This window comes from Tachypleus tridentatus, chromosome 9 (genome assembly GCF_004210375.1).
Source record: "Tachypleus tridentatus isolate NWPU-2018 chromosome 9, ASM421037v1, whole genome shotgun sequence".
Taxonomy (NCBI): Eukaryota; Metazoa; Arthropoda; class Merostomata; order Xiphosura; family Limulidae; genus Tachypleus; species Tachypleus tridentatus.
The window spans coordinates 122,470,706-122,494,097 of NC_134833.1; the positions used below are offsets into that span (position 1 = coordinate 122,470,706).

The window sequence follows — 23,392 nt, forward strand, 5'->3', positions numbered from 1 at the left end:
AGTACACAGTTTTATTAAAATAATATCTGGACATATGTGTAGTAAGCTATTTTTAGTGTTTTGTTCTTGCAACTTATGTTTGATCTACAGTTTAATATTTGCTATCAAAGAGTTTTATATGTAGTTTTAACAATAAAATCTACATGAAAATTTTGCTTTTTAGACATCAGAGATAGGAATCACTGAACATGTGGAAGGTGATGAATGTAAGTTTGCTGTATGGACTGGCAGAGCACCACTGGCAGAGTACAAAATTGTACTGAAGGTAATGCTTTGGCTTTCTTTCTAGTCAAATTTAACCATTACTGAAAGATACTGCTCTTCAGTATTTTTTTAATTGTCTTTGTGAAAAATATTTGATAACAAGCAATAATTTAAATATTTTACAAAAAAAAAAAGTAAAATTGTGTTTTATATAATTTTCCTCTTTTATTTTTTGATTATTTTAAGGCTGGATCCCTGGACATAAAACAAACTTGGGTGAAAAAATTACGAGAAGTGATACAAGAAACATATTTTAGCAGTGCTTTATCAGCTTTAAACCTCCCCAAATCACCTGTCAAATTGACATCAAAGTCTAACAGATCCAGCAGGTTGGTGATTTTTTTCTGTGTAATGTTATGTCTCCCTAATTCTTATATCAAAAACTAAGTTCAACAAGCTGTTGCATTGTTGTATTTAATTTTGTGTTAGCTTTCTCAATTTGTTTGTGAAACAAACATCAAGAAGTAAAAGATTTAACAAATTAATAGTTTTTTTTTTCTTTTTGGAAGTACATCTTCCTATTAAATCTCTTGCTGATGTTTTTAATAAATTCAACAGTTAACTTTTGTTTTTGTGTTATTTTCCAAAGTTTATTTTGAAATATACCCCCAAAGATATAAAACAGCAGATTATTAACTTTTGATTGTAATAAATTATTATCTCAGATCTATTCTCAATTTGACATCAGGCTTCAATATATTAATAACTGTGACACTGTTTAATTTGTTAAATTGTCATCAAAATATAAAATATTTGAAAATAACAAGAAAGGCAAGTGTGGCTACATTTGAATAATATCTTTAAATATAAAACAAATCCTATGTGGAACTAAAGGTATTTTTTAATGTTTTTAAATTAATTGGAAGAGTTTGGATTGGTGAAGGAGTAGAGAATAAAATGAGACAGTAAATATATTAGTATCATGATAATACAGAGAAACTTCCTGCTTTACTGAGCACCAACTGGAATAGTGAATGGTCTGGAATAAACTTGTGCATCATGAAATAAGCAAGCATTTAGAGAAAACAAATTCAGTAAAAAATTAAGTTTTTACCTTTGGTCATTATGTAAAAAATGAGAAATTTAGTCATCAGCACCTTGTTTTGAATATACTGTTCATTATGTGTTAAGTAAAAGAATGTTGGTGTACAACACTTGTTTCTAATATCAAACAAATAATATTTTAAATTTTTCTTCAAATTATTGGCTTGTTTAACCTTCATAGAGAGTAGCTTGATAAATAAAGAAATTGCAAAATATAAAGTAAAAGTAGCATTACCTTTTATGTGAGTGTTATTTGTCAGTTCTCTAATAGAATTTATGGTTATAATTCAGATTATGATCTAGGGAATTTTACTTATGAAAAGAAAAGTCAGAATAATTGACATTTTAATCTGTGCGTTTTTAGTGAAGATGATATGTAAAGTGTTGTTCATATATTTTATTTAAGATGTTAAAGGAGAATCTAGTAAAATACTAACAAGTGGTGGATCTTTGTGTAAAACATAGTAGATTTTTTTGGCAATGCAAGAAACTCTTACAGTTTTCTTAATAGTTTTGCTCAACCCTGGTACATATGATTTTTATTCTTTGTGCTACAGGCTTTATATTTTTTTAAATGTGATTTTTTTGCAGTATGCATAGGTTTTAATATTTTAACCTTGGATAATTCTGTATGTTTTAATACTTTACAAGTAATATGAAAGAGTGGATTTAAACACTTATTTCACACAATCATAGAACAACAGAGTACCCAACTTGCATCAAGATATCCAGCAGCGTCTGGTTTATGTATTTTGTTATGAAACAACTAATTGTGCATCTCGTTAAAACAACTAATTGTGCATCTAAAAGAAACCAAAGTTTCTGTTGTTTAATGCCCAAAATCAGTACTTAAAAACATCAATAAATCAGTTAAAAATGAGTTTTGATATGGATGGTTAGAGAAAAATTGGGCAGTGAAAGTTGGAAAAGTAAAGTATATATACATTTCTTTCCAAAATGTCAATGGCAAATTTGCTGTCTGCACAAAGAATTAAATATGGTGTACACTACATGTTGCACTTTAAGACTACATAATGATCCAATACATCATAAAAGGACTGACCACCTTTGATTCAAATTACAGGGATTTTTAAAAAATAAATTATACATGCATACATTACACACACACACAGACTGAAAGGAGTTAAATCTCTCTTCAGTATTTAAACACATTTCTGAATTGTGAATCACACATCAGTTGGGTTCATATGACTGTGACCTAACTAATGTATATAAAACCTAATAGATTGTTTATAAATCATGAACATAAGGTTGTTGCATGGTAGTTTTTATCAAATTATCCTATTTTCTTCACACCAAACTTTGCCACAAACAACTTTTTAGAAACTTTATTTCTGGTTTATGCAGTTTATACAAGCACTTCAAAGACTGTACTCTTCCCCCATTTTTAAAAATTATCTGACTTTTAAGAAGTATTAAATACCTTATTCACACTGTAGAATAGCCCAGACTGTAAAAGGGGAAAAAATTCTAATCCACAGCTGTCTTTTCATAAGCTGATTCCAATACTAGAAATGGAAGCCTTTCACTGAGAAGTAGTAGAGTTATATGAAAAGATGGAACTTAGGTGTAAGATACTGGACATGATAAGAAGATACTTTCTCAATATTTTCATGACTGCAACATATAGCTACAAAAACAACATCAGGTGGACATCCTGAAAAATCTTAATATATACCTTCTATCTAACCTTCAGACATTTTAAATTGATTGACTTTTCTAGAGTTTTCTGTAAGAAAAACTTTCTGAATCTAAAAGCATTTTACCATAAGACTTTTTGGAGATTGGAGTTTACTCTTAGTGGATAGCCCATTAACTAAAACATAAAGGTGGTCTTACGCTGTTTTAAAAGTTTTGGTTGTCTGTGTCTTGAATGCTTTAGGCTTCAATGAGCCTTTATTTTTCCTCAGCAATCTACTGGAATTACTAAGGAAAAGCTAGTTTCAAATTATGTTTGTATGCTTGGATCTTGTGTAGAATATATATCCTAATGTTGTTGTTTTTTCTATCTAACAAAACTTTAGAATCATTAATCTGAATACATTTTTAAAAGTTGCATCTTTTAGTTTCAAAAGTCTTAAATATAGTATCAACCATGTAAAAAATACCGTACTTATTCTTTCGTGTCAGACATTGTAATTGTTAAATCAGTTCACTACAAATCAAAGAATTCTTACACATGTCATGTGTAAAGTGAAAACTTACATTATTCACACAAGCTCTCTGTTTAAATGGGTTAAACAGGAGAAATGAAGGCTTTACCCAACTTGCTGATGGAATGTTCAATTGTTGGTTTTTTTGTGTTTTTTTTTCATGAATTGAAAGTACTCTGACCATGTTATCCAGAGAGGTATTAATCTTGAGAAATTTATTACAAGAACATTCCTTTGAATCTACAATTCAGATTAAACATACAGTGTAAAAACAATTTATTCTGATGCTCAACCACTTTTGTATTTAGCAAACTGCTAGAATTACCAGTGCTGGAAATATTTCCAGTAACTATATTATTTTTAGACAGTTTAATTCTTTAACAATATAGTTATATTAATCAAGTAAATATTGTTTTCTTGATCACTGTTTTGACTCATCCATTAACCTTTTAACTTGTGTTAAATAACCCTTTTGTTCCCAGCACTATGAGCAAGTTATGTGCTCTGATGCTGTAATGTTTTCTTGGTACTGCAGTAAACTTAGGAAGTATACACTATAACATGTATTCATTCTCTGATGTATGTATTATATTATTACAGTGTTTCTATTTTTCCACATACTTCCATAAAAGTTCTCCAAAAATGTTATATTGAAATTCACAATTTCTGTTATATCAATTCTTTTTTTTATTCAGTTTCATGGTTTATTTTATTCAGTGCTAAAAGATTTTTTACATATTGTATTTAGTTTTTTTAATATTTATTTAAGTACTTGTGTATTTCATTTTAAATGCAAACTTTATATATTTTTTATTTTCTCTGTTTTATCACTCACATTTTTTACCCTTTCTGTTTCCCTTTTTTTTCATCTGAAATGTTTAGAAAGTTTTTTAATATTTAGTATCAGTATAATTTCAGTGCATTTACATTTGTTAACGTCTCCTGCTAGTATCGTGGTAAGCCTATGGATTTGCAATGCTAAAATCAGAGGTTCGATTCCCCTCGGTGGACTCAGCAGATAGCCCGATGTGGCTTTGTTATATGAAAACACACACATTTGTTAACATCCTGTTAGTTAATGAAACACTGCAGTAAACAGAACAAACAGTGACAGTTTGTTCTTTTATTATCCTATTAGCTACTCATAATCCATATCTTTTTTTCTATCAAGCTGAAATCAAACAAATATTCAAGGTTATAAATTATATTTTTCAGTAAACCATAGTATTATGTTTATTGTATTTTCAAACACTACATTCTTTATTTGGTTCCATAACAGAATAGCATTTGTTAATACATAAAGTTGTTATAAAGTTGGCTATTCTTTTCTAACATCTAATATTCAAGAAGTAATCATTAGAAACATGTGATAGTTAGTTGAAGAATAAACGAGACGATACAAAAGGCAAAAATAAATATTGCAATAATTGCTGATCATGTTGTTTGCACAATCAGTATATTAATAATGTTGATGTGGTCAAATCTTATGTCCTGTATTACTTGTTTTTGTGAGAAAAAGGTGATATTCACTTGAATGAAGCCAAATGATGAGTTACTCCTGAATATAACTCATACTACATATACTAATCCTTTATCTGCCATTGCAGAGTGGCATGTGGATTTCTTTCTCCTCGTGTTACCCAGTTGTAGGTGTTGGTCTGGCTATACAGAGTAATAGCGAATCTCATCAGTTCATAAGGTGTTGTGAAGATAAATGTTGGCAATTTCTATTCAAACTAGACATCAGAGAATAAAAAATCTGTTATTGTGCATCTCTTAGTAGCACTTCATTGTATCATTACATGTTACATTATCACCAACCATGTTTTTTATCAGCTTCTGGTAAGCTTCATTACAGCATGATCCTCATCATTCTTCATTTTTGTGTCAATAGAATCTTCATGTTACACTGGTATTACTGCCATTGTTTTAGTAGTATTTCAAATGTGAAATGCAAACATTCAAATAAAATGTGTTAGGTGCCATTTCTAAAAGCAGAATGGCTTAATATAGTTTCTAGTGGTCAGGCTCCCTGGTGACGATTATTTTTGTCACTGTAATTTCCCTTCATCTCCTTATTTATTCTACCAGATATTAAACTTTTCTCTTGGTTAGTTTTTAAGTTTTGGTAGATTTTAAAATATACCAACTAACTAGCAATTAGTTCATTTTAATACTTTGTTAGTAAACCCTTATACCAAAGTTACATCAGTGCCTAATGGGTATAAATACCTTTTCATATGGTACTAGTAAACCTTTTTACTAATTGGATGAAACTTCAGTGACTTATATATCTAGGATATATTTTAACATTTTATTAATAAATTATCCTATTTCTTTTATCAAACTAACATCAATGTTTAACAGTTCTAGTGTCAAATTTATTTATTTTTTTAAGTAAGCAAGCCTTTCTTCTCTGAAACTTACACATCATCAATTAGATCCAGAATATATTTTTTGCATTTTATAAGTAAAACTGCTTAGTTCCTTTACTAATTCGATGTCTGATTGATCTGGAGTACCTTTCTCTTCATTCAAACATGCATCAAAAATTAATAGATCTGAGGTAACTCATGAGTTTGTGTGAATAATCTTTCTGGTTTTTCTGTCAAACTGACATTTGTGTGACATATTATATAAGCTATTTATAAGAATGCATTTTAAAGTAACTATTTTTTTTACAATCAGAGACATGGGTGATTCTTCTATGGATGAAGGAAGTGCTGACCAACAAGAACGAGGGTCGGTGGCCTCTTTCGGGTCCAGCAACACGACTGACAGTGAAAAGGTGGGCTGGATTTAATTCGCTATTGATTTTGTTGATTTCGTATAAAAAAAAAAAACTCGTTTGTATTTTCACAATTATACAGCAATTTGGATGCCATATTAGATTTTTTATTAAAATTGTAATAATCGATAAACTATGTGGTTTTTGGAAAAGCATGTATGTAGTTAAAACATCCGACTTAAATTTTGAAATAAAGAATAAAAACAGCAAGTAAAGACCATGATTTTCATAAGAAACCTGCTATTGTCATTACAAAACTGTAGAAATAAACGGAGTTTGTATATTTTGCAGGGTAAAACTATAATAGTCGGTGCAATTTTTAGAGTAATTGTGAATGGTATATGAAGTGTGATTTTCAATGTCGAACTAATACAGAGTGTAAAGTTCCTACTTTTATAGTAAAACTCAATTATAATAATAATAATTGGTGAAATATATGATTTTCTCATAGTAAAACGAATAATGCGTAACTGTCTGGTTTTTCATAAGTTTAAAAAGTAGCCAAGTATCTGTTTTTCGTAGTAAAAATAATAGCATAATTAAATTTGTATAGTTTTGTATACTAAAGCTGAAATAGTGAATAAAGTTTTGAATATTCTTGTTTAAGCTGTATGTAATGGGCAGAAGTGAAAATGTTATTTGTAAGGTAAACTTACCCTGTCTCTTAATTTCTGTAACATACAGTTCCTTCTCTATTACTCCCTTTTTATTTAGTAAAGAAATAATAGTTTTATTTCCATTAATTCTCTAGTATGGAGAAGAATTCTGTTTCTATTTTAAAGCTGTTACGTTTGTAGAGATTATTTTATCCTGGTTACCGTATCATCTCTTATTTACGTCTGGTCACCACTAAAACTGTTGCACAGTAACTTGATATCTCAGGAAGGCCAGACTGAGGTAGTATGTCAGCTAAAAACAAGTAGATAATGTACTTATTCACTATGGAGCAAATACAAATGATAGTTTTGTTATTGGTCGAGACGTATGAATAGTAAAGTTGTTATATCTAAGTGGTTCTCTTGAGTTCAAAATAAAACTAGCGTTCCATGATCGTTTTTATGATTACACCTACAGCATAACCGTATTGTGTAGAAATCTCCATATAGACAGTTTGTGATGATTACTTTGTAACATGAACAGATTGGTGTTTATGCTCGGAGATTCTCAAAACCAAGTGAACAGATAAATGAAAATCGTGTTGAATTTTGGGTTGTGTTAGTAGGTTCATATCTTGCTAAAGGCAAATACAGGGTATACTTCACGTTATGTGATTCAGATCTTTTGAGTAACACGTTTTCTTGTTAAACTTCGGATCTTGGTCAGGACGTACTGTATTTTTGATATGAATTTGAATTTCAAAATACGCTAGTAGCATGTGTAGTACATTGTTGAGTTTCATAAACTTGTAATAATATTGAGTAAAAATTTATTGTAATGTGGGGCGTGAGGACATATCGCATGCGTTAGTAAGATAAGTAATGTATTGATAAGTTACGGACCATCATAGTGACGCAATAATAGGCCGATTACATTGTTGTCTTTCATATAATTTTGGTAACATTTAGCAACTGCTAGAGTGTAATATTCAATTTTTGAATACATTTTAACAATCAGTAAAAATTTAAGTGCAATTTTTATTTCAGGGAAACACTAGTTCAGTAAGAGATTAAAATGTTATTAATAATTTGTGAGCGTATGTATAGTACAGAGGTGAAAAATGAAGTTGGTTACAATTAAACCAGCAAGTTCAAGCATTGTTTTCTCGTCATATACTTCACAACCACGCTGTTGAGTTTCGGCGTTAAAATATCAGTTTTCTTTTCATTAATTGTTAAGGATGAAACTTAACAGGACAGTCTGAACTATGCCACTTAACTTTTGAACTTAGAGCCTGTGTAAAATGGAGAAAAGATTCGCCTTCCTGTCGTAACAGGTAGATGGAAATTGGAAGAAAGTGAAGCAATTTCCTATAACGGGCAAACGATCAGTGAGAAAATGACTGCAATATCTTTTCTATTGAGCAGGAAAGTTAATTTCGACACATAGCGACAATTTCCTGTCATAGTAAGTAAAAGGGGAAGAAGTGGAAAGATAATTACAGCTTACTGTTGCACTGAGCAACAAATTAAAAACTGGAAATAGCTACCATTTTCCGTGATGTGAGTAGTTGAGACTAGAACAGGAAAAGCAAGGATGGTGAAGTTACCGAGAAAAAGATACACTTTTCTGTTGTACTGAACACTGGGAGATTTAAACTTGAAGAAATATAATTAATTGCATTGATCAAGGGAAATAAAAGTGAGGAACGTATAATATGGTGGCTGAAATCTTTAAAGGTGTAGTCACGACCGTGTTTAGGTTTTGTCCATCTCTTGGCATAGGTTGTTCAAGATAACCTCCCTGTAACATTCCAATATAAAATATAGTATATTATTATTATTCATTACTTTTGTTTCACGTTTTTTGATGTTTTTTTGCTATCCCTAAAAACTGTGTGTTTTGCTTTTTTTTTTTAAGTATACTATTAGGCTTCACTGGCGCAGAGCCCTAAATAGCTACTTAATTCAAATAGGAAATACGATATTTATCCAGTCATATTAAACAGGGGTATGAAAGTTGTATAAAAACATTTCTGGTAAGAGTAGATTTTCATACGTATTTACTTATATCTATTTTGAGAGTCTGCAGAATAAAAATGATAATGTCATTATTTTACTTCCTAAGTTCAAACATAAAATAGTAACATCTTAAAATTATGAAATACAAAATTTACAGAATCATGTGCAGAAATCTTGGCCTAAATAACATAAAAATTTTGGATCCATCAGAAAGAGGTTTTGTAAAGTCATACTTTGTCTCACGCTGTTGTGTTACCACGTGGTAATTCTACCAACACGTTGCACTTTTAAAATCTTGTGAAATGGTTTTTTCTAGACACAGGCTGAAGTTTATATACCACAAATTTCATGTTACGTTTTGTTGTAAGGTTGATATTCTTGGCTACGCTGCAGTTTAAATATTTTATGAAGATTTTTATAGATATAACTTCGGTCATATTATAAAGACTGTATTGACAGCTTCACTCTACCTTTTGCCTTCCTTCTGGTCTTATACTGATAAATTAGGGACGGATAAGCAGATAGCCCTCGTGTAGCTTTGCGCAAAATTAATAACAAACAAAAAGGCAATGTGCTGGTTTCACTTAGTGTGTGGTTTCGGACAGATCTGCTGCCTTTATCGTTCTGTTGTGCGACTTCTTCAATCTTCTTGAAAAATATTGAATTTTCCCGTTTTTAAAATGTTTACTGATTGGTTTTTTATCATTAATGGCTCTGTATAAATAAATATAAGTCTATCCATTGCTGTAGCACTGTTAATAGATTTGTAACCAATCAGACACGCACGATAGTATAGTACACATATTTTATGAGTCAACTACACTTCTCCCATACGCAAAGCCGTTGAGGCTTTTCGCACAACACCAGCGCTTGGAAGTCGACAGAGACAGGAGAGTGGTGGTCTGGACGCTATACATTCACACACAAAGAGAGAGAACAAATAATATAATAATACCAAAATTCAGAATTATTCTTCCTTTGCCAGTCCTCGTTGTCATCTTTAAGAATTATTCTTCCAAATTCAATCTCATGATAATATTGTTTTTGTATTAAGTTCATTATTATTTTATAGTACTGATTTTAATCGCTTATAGACAATTAATGTACTTAAGAGTATTAGATTTATATATATTTCAATTTTCTTGAACAACTGTTACAAGGCAATTTTAACACGTATATTATGTATACTTGACGATACTATTAAAGTCGATACGTCAGTTTAAGGCTTTTTCTAAATAAGGGATATGTGAAGATATTAGTAGAATATGACAGAGATATATTTTGGCATATAATGATATGAATTGTGTGTCCGTCTTTTAGTCATGTTTAATGTATTTAGTAGTTTGTTTGCGTATTCAATCAATGGTTGAGGTTAATACTAAACAGCATAAACAATTCTTAACGTCATAACAAAAAGGTAACTATCAACCAGATCAGTTTCCTTTCCCTTTATCATAGAGTATTATCTATTAACTGATTCAATGATCGATTCCCTGTTGTTGTGTCTAGTGTATCCATCAATGAAAATTGAGGTCGTCTGTCAGTTGTACTCCAAGAGATGGCAGTAATTTGATGTATGAGTTCTTAATATCCTGTTCGTAATTTGAAAATAAGACAGTAACATTTCCATTTAAAATGGTTCTTAAACTGTGGAGGATCATCTAAGTGTATCTTGTTATAAATTTGAAGAAAAACTACGAAATCTTCAGTGATAACCTTAATTATTCAAAAATTCCATTTGGGTTAAGTTAGCTAAATTGGGTTTTTATTCCTTTTTATGAAACAACAATAACAAGAAAAATTTTTTGTTAGCCCTAATTTGTGAAGGTAGTCATTTCTGAATAATATCTTAGGTTTGGTTTAGCGTAGTGAGTGTTATCAGAAGTTATTTCTAATTTCTAGAATATCTCAGGTAGATAACGTTTATTGTGGCGGTATTAATTATCTTCAAGTAGCTTTGTGTAAAGACACATTGTTTAGTTTCATAAAAAGTATGGTTAAAGATAGCTGTGGTAATTTCGATTAAACATGTTATAAAAGACACTGATTAGTTTTAAGTATAGCCAGAGATGACTGTTTTTTATATGATTTTGTTGCAAAAAGAAATTGAATAATTTGAATTAAGTTTTTTTGTAAAAACTGTATAATTATTTTTGAGTGATTTTGTTTTTAAACGGATTAAAAAACAAAATTTGAAGTAATCCGATTCTGCTTGAATAAATGATAGTGTAAAGATAAGTGATGGGTCACGATTAATTTATAAGTCAACTTGGAGTGAAAAACGAAATATTAGTTTTCAAGTATTCTTGGTATGAAGGCGACTTAATTAGCTTTTTTAAGTAAGTCTTTGTAAGCATCTTCTAAAATAACTGATTATATTGTTCATTGTTAGTTGCTACATGTGACTTTTCAGAATCATTATTTAACACGTGGTGCAATGTCTGCTTTTTAGCACTATTGTTTAGTACGAGTTAGTGTTTTACTGAACGTTGTTAGCTTATGAATGTATAGGTATTGTTGTTGAATGAGGTTAAAAACTAAACAACAGAGAACCATACAATAACACGATAGACGGTCAGCTATTGCTAAATGTGAGTTCTAGCACGTGACTTTCACCGAAAACAATTTAACATTTGATACTCGGTCAGCTAAACTATGTTATAGCACGTGATTCTCTGTTTTTTTTTGTTTTTTTTTTTGTTGTTGTTGTTATTGTTGTCTTGTTTAGTAATGAGTGATTAACTCACGACCCACCGTTTCTCGTTCGTGTAATTTGTGGAACAATATCATAGTATCTGTATTTTGGTTGTGATTTATTACCATATAACATTTTCTTAAACTGATATTTACCGTTTGCTACAGTCTTAGCGAATTGTTAACTTTTAGTGGTCGTGAGTTATATTCTCATTCGAACATTAGTGGTACTGTTGGTTGTGAGTGATAACTGTTGAATTTCTCTATAAGTAGATGATTGGTAACATGTTTTGCTAGTTATAAAAAAAAAGAAAAATATATATAAATTACCGTGTTTTGACTAAATACCAGAATATTATTTTGGCTTTAACCTTACATTCTAATTTATTTCATAAATGTAGTTAAAGTGTGATACGTAGCATACACAATGTTGTGCTTTATTTGTAATTCTCAGAATGTTAACACAATATGAATATTGTACAGCCTTAATTTGCAGCGTGCCTGACACATTCATAATTGAACGTTATGTTCATCTGATTTTTTATACTCGAAGTTTCACGTGTTGAAAAGATTACCTGTTTTTTTTTTGTATGTTTTATTGTATCTTGTTTTGGTAAAGTTTCGTGATAAAATATAGCCACCGCATGCTTCTCTTTTGGTGACCACAGGTGGCAGCTGGAACGTGTGTTCGTGTATTTACGCCTATCACAGTTCTTGACGTCAGTGTTCTTTCTAAAAATATAGTTCTCAACCGCTGTCGCTACAAAGGTTAAAAGAAACAGCAAAAGTAGCTCCCTTCTTGTCTGAGGGGGCGGAGCTTGTTACTTTTGCTCCACCTATTGACATAATTTATTTGGCTCTTGTGGGATAGCAATCAAGGAAAGTTATAGGGCTGATACATTCTTTATTACTCCATGGACAATCAATACAATATCTACACGTAAAATATAAGTAAGGCGCTGTGATCTGTCTTTATGTGTGTTTGAGGTCACAAGCTTGCTTTCCGTCTTTAGAGGTTGCACTTTATTATTAATGGACAACATCTGTAAGTTATAATACGTTTAGAAGTTTAAAAAAAACAACATAATTAGTGAATCATGCGAAAATTTAGTCTCCAGTGGCTGAAGGGATCATCTTATAGTCCAACGGACAGTGCTCAGGACAGTAAGTCTTTGTCACAGTATGATCGAGAACGCCATGATTCAGTTCCGGTTTTGGAGAATTCTACACTTTGTGGGTATCACACCGCCTACAGAGATCGTTACCCGACTCACCACGGAAAATGTTCTTATACCCAGTGCCTTCCCACCACCCCTGTTGTTGGTACCATTCAGTTGAAGAATTCCGACGGGCCGAACAGCTCGAAGTCGGAAGAAGGATTACTATCAAATAATAAGGTGTATATTAATCAAGGCTATTTTAAAGTTAATCAACTACAGATACAGTTGTTGTTATTTTTTAATCTAAGTTTACTTCCTGATAAATACGTTCTCAGTGTTTAGGAGCATCCTTTGTTGTTTTCCTTGATATTTTTTTCATGTCCTTGCTTTGATGAATTTGTGTCCAAAACTTTCGTTATATCGTTTCCAAAGAAGAGTTAAACAACTTAGTTCTGTTTTCGGAGTTAGCCTACGAACCAGTTGTAAGTTTGTACTTATTCGGCTTTTCAACGCTCTGTAAAATCATTTGTTTTTGCGTTAATTCCATGTTTAAAATTGTCGTAAAATTATTTTTTTCATTTTGTGTAGTAAACAAACATTTTAAAAGTACGCAATCTAGTAATCATAAAATTTGACGTTGAGGGTTTGTATTAATTTTTTTGTTAAATATTCCGTTGTCAAGGTTACATAGAAATCATTTCTTCTTCTTGTTTATCACACACAATTTTATTTATTAAAATGAAAACGAAACGCTTATGGACCAAACGAACTGCCCGAACTCAATTTCTTTTCTGCAATATATATATATTTTTATTTACTAGTTGCACCAAAGAAAACGTTTGAGGTTAAATTTGTAAATAAATAAATACATAATGAGAATGTGCTTCGTGACCTCCCTAATAGAAACATGTTTCATCTGAAGTTAACCAAGATGGCCTAAGAAGGTCGAAACGTTTTTCTCTGCTTCATTTGTAAGTGTTAATACCCATACCAGCCGTCGTAAGATACATTTTTACTTCAAGTGGGTTTCTCGTCATCACGAAATGCTTCATAGTTTTTTTTTAATAAATAAATTATACTGTGCTTGATGTAGCGGACGTATTATGTTTATATAGAAGTGCATTCTGCTTCTTTTCAAATATAGTGTACACCCTTCGTCTGTGGCTTCTTGATAACGGCGTTGATGCCTTTCTAACGTTGTTTAAGTACATGTCGGTTTCTATTTATGACTTTACTGCCAATTGAAAGTCAAGCGTTTTTTACTTAAGTACGACGTTTATGAAAGAATTTATTTTCAACATTTCAACTTTCGTGCTAAAACTTCAAAACTTATATCTGACATGTTTATCATTTCTCCTGTTTTCAGATTCAGTTGTGTGTCTAATTTAACACGTATTCCGAAACTTTAAATAAAGTTTAGTTTCTTGATTTGTAAAAGTTTTATTTGTTGTCATTTCAGTCTGCTTACTAGCTAGAACTCGATATATCCTTCTCTGACTACCGGTCCACTGACTAGCTAGAACAACTCGATATATCCTTCTCTGACTACATTCCATGAAGAATTTTTAATCTGAAGTTTTTATTGTTTTGATTTAAACTCTTAATTTCGTGGTATCTTGTACTCTTTTCTTTTTCTTTTTTATTTAAACTATAAACATTTGCAGTGGTGTTTGAAGGAGTTACAAAGTGAAAGTGCGTGGCTGGATACGCAGATTCTTCAGTGGGAGATTGACAGTATAAAGAGCTGTTAAAAGCAGATCAAACTAGGGGGTTCGCTAGACATGCCCCTCCCCAAAAATAAGTATCTTTTAATGTATTTATTTCCGGTTCTGGTTAGTCATAACGGACTAAAGTTTATGGTAATAGTTCCCCAAAAAGCTTTGGGGATATTCCATCTATCAAACAAATTTTAAAACTTCGAAGTTAATCAAGCTGACCATCATGGCAAATCAAAACATGAGTGAGAGCTCAAACCCACAGAACGTCTCACATTCTACTGCCTTTCGCTGTCATCTTTAAAGTTATACAAGTTTCAAAAGTGAAAACAAAACCATCAATAATTTTTACAGTAGTAGAACTCCCAACCACCACCCTTATAAAGATTTTTAAAAATGAAAACGAAAGAAAGAAAATTTACGTTTAAATTATCGAAGATTTGTGAAAGTGCCCCGCAATCTGAAGATCGCGGATTCGAATCCCCGTCCCACCAAACATACTCACTCTTTCAGCCGTATGGGCGTTATAATGTGACAGTCAGCTCCACTATTCGTTGGTAAAAGAGTAGTGTAAGAGCGAGTGATTCTGACTAGCTAGCTAGCTTGCCTTTCCTCTAGCCTTACACTGCTAAATATGGACGGCTAACGCAGATAGCCCTTGCGTAGCTTTGCGCGAAACTAAGAAACGAAACAAACAATTATTCAAGTATAGCATGGAGAGCTGAGATAGGGCCAGCTACTTGAAGTTTGTCTTTCCAGTCCCGGCATATTGAATAAAAAAAACTTTTTTAAGAAAATTAAGTTCGTTGTTCAAGGTCACCCTTGATAAACAAACGGCCTCTTTGTAATGCGTTTTCTATAATTGAATGTTTATTATTCAAAGTAAATTTATATTTATTATAAAAAATAGTAAACTTTTTTAGTTATTTATCTCCATATCTATTAGTTTTTAGTCTATTTATGAATAAGGAAACATTATCCATAAGAGTTATTACTATTGCATATAATTAAAAATATTTTCAGTTGTAATAATTCCTTTTAACAGTACATTCAGGGCCCGGCATGGCCAGGTGGTTAGAGCGCTCGACTCGTAATCTGAGGGTCGAGGGTTCGAATCTCCACCGCACTAAACATGCACTTTCACCCGTGTGGGCGTTATAAAGTTACGATCAATCCCACTATTCGTTGGTAAAAGAGTAGCCCAAAGGCTGGCTGTGGGTGGTGACGACTAACCGCTTTACCTTTAGTCTTATACTGCTAAATTAGGGACGACTAGCGCAGATAGCCTTTGTGTAGCTTTGCGCGAAATTAAAAAAACAAATAGTTCATTCAGAATAACACTACGGAGGAATAAGTAACCCAAATAGGGGGAAATTAAATTTATTTCATTTATCAAAAATGATGAAGTTATCTCTGTCTTCTTTTTCTTTTTTTTCCTTGTTGTTACTTCCTGAGGATATATTGTATTTGTGGCAAAGTTATCTATTGAAATTAAATCATTGATATATAGGAACGTAGGGTTAAATTAGCTGAGATTTTATCCTTTTTTTTTAAAAATAAATATTCACAGAAGAACGGGTACAGATTGATCATATTTGAAGAGAAATTAACACCCATTGGAAAACTCATCGTTTATTTGTATAATTCTAAACATAACCACGTGAATTTTATTTTTAATTTTTGATGAATGATGTTACGTGGCTCGTTACACACTGTCCGTATGGAGATTCAAGTGTGGAAACATAGAAGTGTTACATTAAAGAATATTTTTTTCTAAACAGAAGGGATGATGCAACGAAATTTGTATTTTAAAATAATGTACTTATTTGTTCCACGTTTCGGGTACAATTTCCAAACATCTCTCGTAGAACGTCTTTTATTACATTGATTCCGGTTTGGACTTTTAATGAGGAGATAATATGGGTTGTAATAGATAGCATATATTTATTATGTTAGTTTTACTTTTTACTGTGATGTTACCAATTAACGATGCGAATGTTGTGTCTTAAATGAGCCCCACCCTACTTGTTCCTTTTAGGGTTCTGGAGAAATCACGTGGGTTGTAGAAGGACATGTAGCATCTTTTGGTTCTCAAGAGCTTAGTGTCCGATCTGGTCAACAGGTGGAGCTACTAGATACTGCAGCCTCTGGGCCCGAATGGTGTATGGTGCGCTTGCAGTCTCCTGGTGGCGAAGGTAGTGGTTCTCCTTCCCAAGAAGGTCTTGTTCCTTCCTCGTGTCTAAAGCCTACTCCAAGCATGCGCAACTCTGTTAACACTGTTAGTACGGAAAACCAAGGTAAGATTTTCTATCCTGTTAGGTAATAAAGCGTTAGAGGTTTCTTAACATTAAAAAGTTAATTATTTTTCTTAATACTTGTGCTATAGTAACAAATGTTATTTACAATTAGCGTTTATAAAATATCCTATATTTTCTCTGTAGCACCACGTGTATATAATATGAACTTCTTCCTGATCGAAAAGGAAATCAGTGTTTGATAATATGAGATTACAAAATACTGTTTGTGCTTGTTTGTACATTTATAATGAGCTTGTTGTAGTTAAAGTGCCTGAGTTTCCTGCTGTTAATTTTCAAGATGTGTTAATGACACTGGAAGTACACGTGAGTGTGTGTGTGTGTTAAATGCTAAAATCAGGACCCAATTAACAGGAAATTACACCTTTTTTAACTTTATTATACTTACTATACGTTGTTATCAGTAAACTATAGATAAACATAAATTTGATAGCCTATTTGACTACTACAAAACCCTTTTTGAATTCCTTGTATTAAAGTGTTTTGTTTTGCTCTTTTGACGGCCCGGTATGGCCAGGTGGGTTTAAGGCGTTCGACTCGTCATCTGAGGGTCGCGGGTTCCAAACTCCGTCGCACCAAACATGCTCGCCGATTCAGCCGTGGGGGCGTTATAATGTTTCGCTTAAACCCACTATTCGTTGGTAAAAGAGTAGCCCAAGAGTTGGTAGTGGGTGGTGATGACTAGCTGCCTTCCTTGTAGTCTTACACTGCTAGATTAGGTACGGCTAGTGCAGATAGCCCTCGTGTAGCTTTGCGCGAAATTCAAAAACAAACAAACAATTTCTCTTTTGACATTGTTTTTAGAAAAAATTGGTCATTTTTATCCCAGTTTGTGTATGGGTTTCATGTGGTATTCTTTATATAAATTCTACTTTATTTTATAAATGCTGCCTCGTTTTATGGTAAATGAATCAGTAACACAACTATGTAAGTAGCTGTCTTAGTTGGCACGTTCGTTAAGTGTTAAATGATTGTTACTGGCAGTATATTTATTTCCTGTATACAACATGTTTGTACATCTTTATGAACTATTATCTTTGGTAGTATGCTAATTTCATATCTACCAGTGATTGTTGTGAGTATTCCATTAGCGTTGATGATTATCATTTGGTTTTGGAGTATGCTCAGTGAGAAATTTTTATGTTAATTTCATCTGTTTGAGTGAATATAATTGGTATTATCAAGTATACTGATATAGTGCGTTAGTGTAATTGGTATTAGTAAGTATATTCAGTTAATATAATTGGTATTATAAAATACCATCTGAATTACCTGTTCCCTGCACAGGTGTATCAAGTTATTTGAAATAGATGTTTAAAAACATGATGAAATTACTTTAAAAACAATTGTTTAAAAAATTCAATATTCATATTTTATTTATCTAAACACTTGATTTTCAAACCAGAACGTACACAATCTAAACTAAAGCTTCTTCATATACCACATTAGCTGTTGTTCCTCCTTGTAACGAAATAAACGGGTTTTGATGAGATTCAGCCCTTGAACATTTTACATAGAATTGGCCACGTGAAAAACAAAGCTTATTTTGGAACAGTCCAATAGCCTTTAAACTTTGACCTTGCTTAATTAAATGACATTACAAAGAAAAAAATATATAACTGGGAATTGGAGTATTTTAAGTTCAAAGGGATAACGGCATGGTAGCAAAGGAATTTTTGGAACAGAAGACATAGCTAGTTGTAATTGTTGGCAGTAAAGTCTTTCAGCTAAATCTGTTCGGTACGTAATTTTGTGGGATCAACGTTTATTAACAACATTAACAATGAACCAACCTATGTACGTATGAGCCCCTAAAATATCAGTTAACTATACAATGCAACTTTCTGAGCCTTTTTCACGATAAACTTTTTAATATACATGTACCCTGGAAAGTCAATTTTGCGAGCTTTTGTATGGGTCCCTTGACGACCTCAGTTCCAGGAGGTAATTCCCCATTACCCCTTCATCGGTAGTCCTAGAGTTAACGGGCTGACAAACATACAATTTATCTTTTTATAAATGTTAATATGTCGACTTACTGTAATTAATAAGTTAATTATATCTGTGTGTTTATTGAGGTAATCAAATTGTTATGTTAATTACATCGACTATTTGTTAGTTTCTCTGCTCTCTTTGACACTTCAGTCGTATTTGTTTTTAGTTTACAATAAGTTCAGTACGTTTCTACGACGTCTAAGTTCTAAAGAAACAAAGTTCGAAATGAATGCAGCAAAATCTAATAACTCCGTTTTTTACATGTTAATATTCTGTGTGTGCGTGCTCTTTATATTGTGAACCTTGCTCTCGCCAAACCCTATACAGGCTTGTTACTTCTGTCTTAACTTTTTGTACAGTATTTGACTAGGTTTAAGAGGATTCGGTTTGTCACTTATCACTCAACTAGATTAATACCAGCCTCTTCAACAAAATATTCGTAAAGTATTACTAAAGGAAAACGGACCATGACTTTGTTAGATATGCGAATGTTGTCACATGTGCTGTATATTAAAAATATGCAACATGTAACATTTTAATAAGTACAAAGCATTTATGTGGAAAATATGTTTACAATACTTTTCTTGTGGTCTGTGTACTGTTATTTTACACGAATATGATATAATGAAGAATACGTGGCATTGGTTGAGGTGTGAGCGCCTATCTTAAGCTGGCAAAACATAATCAAAATTAATTATATTTATCATGAGAGAGTAGTATTATGTTCACTCATTTAACACCATGTTCTTTATTCAGTTCTTTGTGGTTTTTGAAGAAAATAAGTGAATAATATTATGTTAAAGACATTGTGCCCACAGTATCGATTTACAACGACGCGTTGCGAACAATACAGAGTTCATCAGGCCGGCTGCGATAACACTAAAGATAAAGCCATTTGTGACAACAATAACTGTTATGGTTTGAATGCCCTTTCTAAACAGATGGAGCATGTATGTAGTGAACTGTACTTGTCACAAGGTGTTAGTATAAAGCCTTCTGTATATACACACTGTAAAAACTAGTAGTTTGAGGGGAATAAGATTTTCAGTCTAATGTTACTCTAGGCTTCACTCTAAAATAACATGTCCAGTTTTAAAACTGAAATGTATAAACTTACCCGTGTGACTTTTGTATGTTTATATTATAAATGTGTACTATAGTTAGGAGTCAACTTAAGAACAGTTGGATTATTCTTTCTTTTTCCGACTGTTGTGTTGTATTGAAAACATTGTACTGAAATGTTAAAAACCAAGAATGAACGTCAAACTCTGGTTCTTGATAAATAGGTATCAGTATTTTTTCTTTTATAGCTCTTTTAACATTTTTTTTGTTTTATAACGTGTTAAAGTTATTTGTTTTTATTATTTATTTATTCTTGTATGATATGAGTGTCAATGAAAACTGGCTATTTTTGTACTTTAAAATTTTTAGAACGAAATCCGTAATTATTTTGTTTGAAATATATAAAATGTATGGAATAGAGCGTGGATGTAAAGAGAAGCTTCACATACCATAATTTTTACACATTATCAAAAATTCAAGTGCACAGTTCTCTGTCGTTGTTTTTTACTTCTGTCCACCCCAATAGTAGATACTGTTTAACCTTATCACGGAACGTCACGTTTTCCAAAATTAAATGAAGTTAGATATGAACATCAAACATATTTTAAGTTGCTATGTCGTTGGAATGAAGCTTCCAGTCTTTCGGTTTATAACGAAATATCATTCTAGAGATAATATTGTTGTTAAGTGCCGCTGATAACAAAGTACACTTCTGTATTTATTCGTCATTGTTGACCGTGCGATATAAGCCGTGACGTCATATAGTGTTTCATCACCGAGCGGAAACACTGTAATTTTCTTGTTATAATGAAAGAACTAAGAATTTTAACAAGTTTTGTTGTTGGTGTTGTTGAATTAAGATATGAGTTTCATTAAAAGGTTCTTCAAATTTGCTCACAGTAAGTGTTTTCAGAGATTCGTTTTTCTCCAGTCACTTTCGTCAACGTTACATTTTTTGTTAACAATTAGCTCGGATTAACTTACGCCTTACTTGTATTAACGTACGGTTCATAATAACATATTTAGTTTCTTGTTACGTAGCATAACGTGAGATTATTATAATTTTAATCTACAAATTAATACGGCATAATAACGTATTAATAATAATGTAATGTACAGATGCTTTATAAATCAAATATATAAATATGTAGCACACCCTGGTCCAGACGCCTTTTTGGGGTGTAACAGGATTTTTATATATGACTCGTACTGTTCTTTAAATATCATATAGATTTGTTTTTACTGGGTTTTAAAAATAAAATGAATAAAATATGTGCAAAACGTTTTCTATATATTGAAAGCATTTAATGGACTTTTTCAAAAAATGAGGTATCAACAAATATTTTTTGGATACTGTAAATAAAGTAATAATGAAATTACTGAACAAATACACTGCTCCTGTCATGCATAGAGCCGACAGAGAATCTCATGATTTGTGAGAAATGTGATGCATGTGGTATCACGTAAATGTATTGACGAAAAGTGTTGAACAGTGAGCGTTACTGTTGAATTATTTACGTAAAATAGTTTCAATCTTTATTTGTCTATAGTGGTTACCTTCTTTTCTGCTGTGCTCCATAGTGTTACTTGGTAGTTTCGTCCGTATTTAATCTCTATGTAATTTTATCTTAAACAGTATATGTGTGTTTTACTCCTTCAGTTTTACTCTAAAAATGTTTCACCTCAACTAATTTATATCACAATAACTAAGAAATGTGTAGGTTTCTTTTTAATATATCACACTTATGTGTCAGAAGTGTTGTCGTCCAAAGTACCCAGCAGTACTTTGTTAGTTTTTGGAGATAATGCTCTACAAAGGTGTTATTCAGCATCTAAGTGCTACATCGAAATTGCATCTGAGTTTAACTTTTCAAAATAATATATCGTATCACATCATAACTTTCAAATACATTGGGCCCAGCATGGTCATGTGGTTAAAGCACTCGACTCGTAATCTTAGGGTTGCAGGTTCGAATTCCCGTCCTGCCAGACATGCTCGCCCTTTCAGCTGTTGGAGCGTTATAAGTTACGATCAATCCCACTATTCGTTGGTAAAAGACTAGCCCAAGAGTTGGCAGTGGGTGGTGGTGACGAGCTGCCTTCCCTCTTGTTTGACACTGCTAAATGAGGGACGGCTAGCGCAGATAGCCCTTGAATAACTTTGCGCAAAATTCAAAACAAAACCAACTAAAAGCTCATAATTCCATCGATATGCTACAGTGAAATATATTGCATTTAAAGCTGCATCTGGGTTTTAGTAATGCTCCATTACTAGGACATTTTATTTTTTCTCCGTGTAATGTTTCATCTTGTTTTTTGGATGTAATAAAAATTATTCACGTTAATAATAGGTTAATTAATTCAAGACACAAAAGGTAGAAAATAAGAATCTATAATCTATATAGAATAACAATCTATAATAATATTGCTGAATCAGAAACTTACCAGTTTCAGAGATATAAGAATTGGGGGAAACATGATAGCCCTTCCGTTTTTAATTAGGAAGCTTCCATTAAGATTCTGTGATCGTGTCGACATCAAAGGAAGCCGATTTTAGGTGTAATGAGGTCAAATTCTAATTATATACTGACCTATGATTTAGAAAGGTAATCGACTGGTCGTTCTCTCAAGGTTATTTTCATAATCCCCGAAAAGGTTGAAAGGCGTCGCTTCCCTCTCGATTTTGTTACTTTTTGCCACATCTATAAATATAGTCAGCGGTCGCTTTACAGGTAGCAGTAGTCTCATAGACGAATTAAGAACTTGCAAGAGATTTTTCTAAGAATACCATTCCTTAAGAGATTTTAATACGATAGGATAGATGAGGAGGGGGGGGGATAATGATGTCAATAAATACGTATATCGATTCGAGTTTCAGTTTTTTATATCATTTCTGTTTTAGTTCGAATTTCAATTTAAGTTTCTAAAAATTTTTATTCAATTTTTTCTTCCAATTTTGGTTCAGGAAAAAGTCTGAGTTTTATCAGTTTATTGATTCGAATTCGATTCAGTTTTCCATCCCTGGTTCTGGATCATTCACATGTCTGCTGTCTCGTTTGAAAAAGTTCTGTTAGGTCGTATTGTGCGAAAGCGGACTATGATATTTTCCACAGTTTTTTGCGTGGTACTTTGCAAGAAGTCTCAGTTTCTGGTAAAAGCACCATCTTTCTTCTCATAATTATCTCAAAAAACCCTTTATTATCTCGAAGCATCCATTTACATTCTGAGGACGAAGCAAAGCTCACCTGAAATATTTTAACACAATCTTATCAGCCATTCAGGGCTATTTTATTTCATTATAATTATCTAACTAATTATAATCGATGATGACTACGAAAACATATTGTACAAATTGGAATGCAAAGTTTTATCGCCTATCGTGAAATTGCTAATTTAAATTTTTTTCCTGTGATTTGTAATATTAACTAAGTACGTTCTGCAGTTTTTATGACTTATATACAACAATCAGATTATAGACTATCATGGCGTATTAAGGGCTCGAAAAGTCTCGAATTTCGCCTGAAAACCTGTGTGCGTGTTGTTGTTATGTTGTTTTTTTTTGG

The 23,392-nt window shown here is 32.0% G+C and overlaps 1 protein-coding gene across 1 annotated transcript in view; it reads left to right on the plus strand.

Annotated features, from left to right (window-relative positions):
• The window catches only part of LOC143226236 (triple functional domain protein-like), a 224,094-nt gene that overhangs the window by 158,215 nt on the left and 42,487 nt on the right, over window positions 1-23,392 (plus strand). Inside the window, 4 exon segments of the mRNA XM_076456993.1 lie at window positions 164-265; window positions 451-593; window positions 6,171-6,270; window positions 16,496-16,754. Of these exon segments, the coding sequence (XP_076313108.1) occupies window positions 164-265; window positions 451-593; window positions 6,171-6,270; window positions 16,496-16,754 (604 nt within the window).